The sequence below is a fragment of the Triticum aestivum genome, chromosome 5A, assembly GCF_018294505.1.
Source record: "Triticum aestivum cultivar Chinese Spring chromosome 5A, IWGSC CS RefSeq v2.1, whole genome shotgun sequence".
Classification (NCBI taxonomy): domain Eukaryota; kingdom Viridiplantae; phylum Streptophyta; class Magnoliopsida; order Poales; family Poaceae; genus Triticum; species Triticum aestivum.
In genome coordinates, this window is record NC_057806.1 from 91,967,396 (window position 1) to 91,973,456 (window position 6,061).

The window sequence follows — 6,061 nt, forward strand, 5'->3', positions numbered from 1 at the left end:
TCCTAGGCCTTCGACAAAGTGGGAGGTGCCGAATCATGTACACGGGTCTCATCACGCTGGCCAGTGACGAACTCCAAATTCCCAAAGATGAGAACCTGGCCTTCAACAAGGGGAGGGACAAGGCCGACTCACCCCGTTGAGTCAGCGACGAAGCTCATGGCGCCTAAATATAAAGATCAGGCCCTAAGCATAGACGCCACGAATAATGCTAGATCACATATGTATCTTGTTTCCAACAAGTGCACCCCATGCCTGGTTGCTGGAGTGCCATTGTCAGATTGGAATCTGACAGATCCCTCGACAGGGTACCGCAGCATTCGGATGATCGAGTTGGGGAACTCAAAGGCAAAGTTTACCCAGGTTTAGGCCCTCATGGTGAAGGTAAAACCCTACTTTCTAATTGTTCATAGGGTGCACAAGCACAATGTACGCAGATGTTCATATGTGTATCGAGGGAGTGAAACTATGAGATGTAAGATACCTAATGACTAGCCCGACCTCGCCTTATAGAGGACGAGACCTAGGATTACAAGTTTCTTAGTCGGCTAAGGCGGTTGAAGAGTCTTGGATCTCCCGTTCGGCGTGTCTTGGATGGCAAGCCGAATTCTTCCTTTGGTGGAGGCCATGGGCTGGGTAGAAGGCATGGGCAGGCGAGGGCTTTACTAGGTCTGGTGGGCCGACTTCTGGTGCCCTGGATACCCCGGATTCATGGCATCGTCAGTTTTGGTGGAAAGACAGCTACACTACTTTTTTTCCCTCTAAACAACTCCCGTTGGATTCTAGTTTGAGATAACTGGTGTCAGTTATACTAGCATTTTAGCATCAAATCTATTATTTTCTTCTTCAAGATTTGGATTGCAAAAACTCAGACATATATATTGATGATAGCTACGTCCAGAACAAGTTTCAGAATGTGATGTTTAATTGGATGGAGGTTGGCATAGCCTTATAACAAATAATGTACATACAATATGATATTAGAAGATAGAGAAGAGATAAATTGAATAAATAAACCAATAAGGCCGTCCAGATAGCATCATCAACTCCTGATTCGCGGGGTTCACAGATTCGAAGTTGACCCACATATCCAGATTGTTAATGAACGTGACTATATACGCATGTTTTTACATAACAACATTGCGGGCTGCGGCAGGACCGTTCATCTTGCAGAGCAACGCAACCCTTCCAAGCACACATAGCAAAGGGAAGGTCATCAATCCTCAAGGGTCAGAACTTGTGAGCACCTGGAAATGGTTTTGAGGTCCTGACTGAGACTTCAGGTTTAACTTAGCACACCCAGGTCACGTGTCAGTCGTCATCGCAAGGAAGGAGTGTTGGTATTTGTCCATGATCGACGAAATCAAGCCGGTTTAGCCTTACACTGCACAGGACATTCTCAGGGAGTTCTTCCTGCTTCTGGGCCTGCATGACACGCTCAACATTTTCAGTTCATCGACAAGTTATCCCTCCTAGCAACTTATCAAGAAGAATGAGTCATCATGCTACCTGTATGGTTAGACCCAGATCGATTACACCATGCTTCAGCCGTTCTCGGAAAGCTTCGAGCCCTTTCCTTGATATGAAGCTAAACCGGTGCACATCTAGGTCTATCTCCAAGTAATTTGATCCCTGTATGTATCAAACCCATATGTTATATAGGAGTGGAGATGCTAGCAAAAAAAACTAAAAAGATGGCATGCATCAAGAAAATGTCACGCACCACATAGAAGTTGTGTTGAGGCCGTGACAGAACTGGCTTTTCATTATAAGCCTGCACAAGTTTCCTCTCTGCAGAACTCAGATTCATATCATCTGGGTTAACCAACCCAGTCAATATTTTCAATCTTTCCCTGTAAGGAACAGTTGAGTCTAATGGAAACCCTTTGACCTTTTCTACCTCATCGCTTACAAGTCTCTGTAAATGAGACAGAAAACAGAGATCAAGGGCATATCAGTTCAGGTCATCAACATGCATCAGTTGTCTGCGAACAAAGACGGGAGAGAGAAAATTTACCTTGATACTCTCATAGAAGTAAGGAGAAATATCTTTCTCAAAGTTGTCGTTCAGTTTGAAATACAACACCAGGTTAATCCCTTCCCCATCGCTGTCCCCAAGGAAGATAGCAGTCGGATATGTAGGCATCTGGGTGCACAATACATACGCATTAGTAATCATTGCAACAACTAGCATCCTAAATGTTTAGGGGAAACCAGCGAGTTCTGACTATCATACCTGAATATTTACGATAAGTAACGAAGGAACTTTCTCACTTGGCCTTATAGATGGTAGCTCAATATGCTGGGCAATGTGATGTATTTTCCTTGGTGACATGAACATGTCCACGCCGATTGGAGTATATGGAGAACTTCCTGGGGCAGCTGCCTTCTTTTTGTCTCTACATAAAAGTTATACAAATTAAAACCAAGTTCATGTACTAGAAAATTACAAAACAAGACAAGCAAAGGGTGCACCAACTCTTACCTGAAAAAGCTTTCTCCGCGTAGCTTGAAGGTCGAAGGCTCAAGAATGGACCAACAACCTTCTGATATTTTCTCGCTGGCTTGAGGAATCAATAGCCCGGCTCTTGGACGAATCAAGTACCTCCTAGAGCCTGGGGATAGAGATTCAACATCAATCATATTTCTGAAAATTATCTAATGTAGAAAAAATATGGTAAGACACATCAGAGGAAAACTCACATATTTCAGTAATTTGCTCCCCATCAAAAGATGTCCTCGTGAAAGAGAGCCTGACAACTCCTGACTTCTTCTTTTGGCCCCGTGGGCTCGCCACTCCCAAAGGCTGAACCTTATTAGCATGACGAGGCGTGCACACTGGTGTCAAACTTTTGAAGATACTTTCATGAGATTTTTCTCCATCTTTGAAAGACTTCAAATTATTGCATGCCTCGTCACCTCTTCGAAGTTTTGTCAGCATTTTTACGCCATCATTTTTTGTCTTTGCTTCCTCCACCTTTGCACCAGAGATATCAGATGTTTCCGAACTTGCAATTTTAAGCCTCTCTGCTTCCTGAACACCGGATTGGCTTGATTTATCCATACAGTTTGCATCTCTTGTTAGGTACTGTTCAACAGCTTGAGCAACACATGAACTGTCGAAAAACTTCTCGAACTTCTGGATGCAATCAGCAATGCATGAAGCATCTTCACACTGCACTAAGTGTGTCCTTCCTGCGCTCGACATGGCAGGAAAGTCTGCAAGAAAAGATTGTGCATAAATATATAAGAACAAATTCATATGCCTACTGCTAATCAAACCTGTCCAGAGAAAATACAATACCTCCGTTGACACTGCTGAAGTCCTCATCGGAATCAGACCCCAAAATACTGACAGAATCGAACCATGCTTCTTCCTGACATACAACTGCACCAATAGGGCAAAATATAAGGACTTTCAATCCTAAATGTGAAATGTAAAGACTTTGGATCCTAAAATGTATGAAAGTAACATGAAAACTCCGATTACCGCTTCCATTTTCAGAGTCTAGCTCGCTATGATGCCACTGCAGCTGTGTGAGGTGGAATGTTACATTAGAGCCATCGGACTTCCTGCGAGTGGCCGCGGAAGTCTCCACATGGACAACTTCTCCAGAAGCAGCACAGGTCCCCACATCACTGGCGCGTATGGTAGGCGTGTTTCTCAAAACCTTTCCGCGGCGATATGTGCAGCGCAATCTCTGCGGTCTCCGCCTTCTGCTTGAAGACACACAGGCACCCATGGTAGTAGTTGTGAGAGGATTTCTTCTTCAAAGGGTCTGACCAAAATGTAGACTTCCAAGAAGCTGCAGAAGAAAAAGGCTCAACAGAGATCAGCTGGCTTGTTCTTCACAGTGTGGAGATTACTTGTGTGCCTACCCTAGATTGCTTGTAGTACATCTGAAAGTTGGTTGCCTAATTCATGCAGCTGTATGAAAAACAACTAACTACAAATTTGTTTGATAAAAAGAAAGAAGATGGCAAGACACATCCATTTTATGGCTCTCTAAATCTTTGATGATAAAATAAACGATAAAAAAACAGGTCCCTCCTCCTACTAAAGATCTCGAGGGTGCTTAATTTAGAACTTAATATAATGGAACTTGCAGTGAGGGGACATGCATTGACCTAAGAACAAGATGCAGGAACCAAAGCAGACAATGAAACCATGAACGTCTTACCGTGACAATAGAAGGCGGAGAGATCAATCAAGATAACGCTAGCAAATTTCTTGAACGGCTACATGGATGGAACTGAAAATACCTGGTGATGAACAGGGCAAATGAGGCCGGAGATGTGATGCCTACTAGTAATCACCAGCGCAGCGCAGCACTCCGCCTCCTTGCGACAGCCTGCGCACAAATCCATTTATTGACCGTTCAAAAGTGGAAAGACATGTATGCTCATAATAAAACCGCAAATCAACAGTTGGTGTGCGCATCATCTCACAGCTATAGAATTGATTTGAATCAAGGGAAAATGCTATACTAAATAAGAAGATGGTTGTACTGGAAACAACTAGGAGCTCCAGGTAAAAGAATAAACAAGTCTGAAGATTCCGCCGAGCTTTATTGCTGGTTGAACTTCTCAGCTCGACAAGTTGACTCCACGGCCACCAAAGAAGGATTTTTTTTAAGCTTTTTAAGAGGCGAGGAACACAGAAACCCAGAGTGGAGTGGGGATTAAATTAGTCGGATTGAAACTAGCAACGGAGCTGGATCTTGCTACTTAGCCAAGAACTTGTTTTCTTCTTTCCGAAAGGAAATGAAAGGAGAGGAAACCAAATAGTAGTCGCCAGCAAGAACCTGAAGGAGTCGGATTCACGTCTGCGCAGACTAATAATCCCATAAATCAAATGACAGCACAGACGAAAAAGCCCGGATGAATCGGAGAAACAGAGCAGACAAATTGGTCAAATGCAGGGGCATTTCTTTTTCTTTTTTCTTTTCTGAAGGAAGGGCCAGGCAGCAGCTCGATCAAAAGGGAGCGGCCTATTTATGAGCGGCAGAGGAAACAAGAGATGGTTTGCGTGAAAGTAACCCAGGCTGAATCCAAGCAGAAATCGACAACACAGCTGCGGCATTGGTGGATAAGCAGAAGAAGCGCTCGTGGTTGTGTGCGCTCTACCGACAAACCAACCCCGCCGGCAAAAGAAACACCAGATAAACAGAAGATTTGGCAGTCGATCCAGAACAAGGAAGGCCGCCTCCTCCCCCGTCGCCAAGAACACCTGGGATCCCCTCCGAGCTCCCGGAAAGAGAAACAAGAAAAACAATCCTCGCGAGAAGAGCGAGCAGGGCGAGACGGGGAGGGAGAGAGAGAGAGGCGGGTACCGAAGCATCACAAGGAGGGGACGGGCGGCGGCGGCGAGGTGGCCGGCCGGAGCGGACGGTGGATGGAGATGGCCGGGCCGGCAGGAGCGAAGTCGCCGAGGTGGTGGTGGTGGTGGTGGTATCGTATATACACGTAGGAGGGAGGAGGAGGGAGGGGGCTCGACTTCAAAGGCAGGTGGTGGTGGTGGGCAGGAAAAGGAAAGGTTGGAGGCTACAGTGCTGCGCGGCGTCATCGCCTTTCTCCTCCTGCGCCGCGCCGCGCACGGACGATCGGTTCGGAGTCCGGAAAAGAAAAAAATCGTGTTTGGCTCGGAGCATCGACCGATCTTCCGTTGTTTTCGGATTAGACAGTAGAGTACGCACGCTCTACTGTAGTGGAATCGTATATCGGGCAGAAATTGATTAATTTTTTGGTTGGGTGTGGTGGGCCGTGGGCGGTTGAGGATTTACTGCTGCTCGCGGGTCAGCAACAGTGCATGCTGTTACACGACACTGTAGACGGATTTAATGAGAGAGAGATATGGGATCGTCAGGTGCCAGTGGTGCTCATGCTCGAACCCTCTGTCAGACGCTCGGTACACATGCATGCAGTGCACGGCCCGACTTTGGTCATCGTCTGTTATAACTCATATTAGGCCCTCCACTATGTGTTCGGTGTCAGAAATTTAAAAAGTTTGCCACATACACTTCGATGTCACATGTAAAAAGTTTAGCACCGGCACCACAACGTG

At 45.8% G+C, this 6,061-nt stretch overlaps 1 protein-coding gene across 2 annotated transcripts; it reads right to left on the bottom strand.

The window, feature by feature from the left end:
- Positions 1-977: 977 nt before the first annotated feature.
- LOC123102454 (uncharacterized) lies at positions 978-5,610 on the bottom strand. Of its 2 annotated transcripts, none has more exons than XM_044523803.1 (11): positions 5,331-5,610; positions 4,261-4,349; positions 3,488-3,803; positions 3,302-3,385; positions 2,701-3,216; positions 2,483-2,612; positions 2,234-2,396; positions 2,015-2,143; positions 1,721-1,915; positions 1,507-1,629; positions 978-1,422 (listed from the first exon to the last, which is right to left on the bottom strand). In XM_044523803.1, exons 3-11 carry the CDS (start codon positions 3,738-3,740, stop codon positions 1,309-1,311), a joined length of 1,707 nt encoding a protein of 568 aa, XP_044379738.1. In that variant the 5' UTR covers positions 3,741-3,803; positions 4,261-4,349; positions 5,331-5,610; the 3' UTR covers positions 978-1,308. The 2 variants fall into 2 exon arrangements, with proteins under 2 accessions (XP_044379738.1, XP_044379739.1); XM_044523804.1 differs by lacking the exon at positions 5,331-5,610 and adding an exon at positions 4,803-5,192.
- Positions 5,611-6,061: the final 451 nt, after the last annotated feature.

Coding starts and splice junctions, on each gene's coding strand:
- LOC123102454 (XM_044523803.1), bottom strand. CDS start 3,740: ATGGGTGCCTGTGTGTCTTCAAGCAGAAGGCGGAGACCGCAGAGATTG. Junction 2,397..2,482: donor CGCGGAGAAAGCTTTTTCAG/GTAAGAGTTGGT, acceptor ACTTTTATGTAG/AGACAAAAAGAAGGCAGCTG. Junction 1,630..1,720: donor CTCAACACAACTTCTATGTG/GTGCGTGACATT, acceptor TGATACATACAG/GGATCAAATTACTTGGAGAT.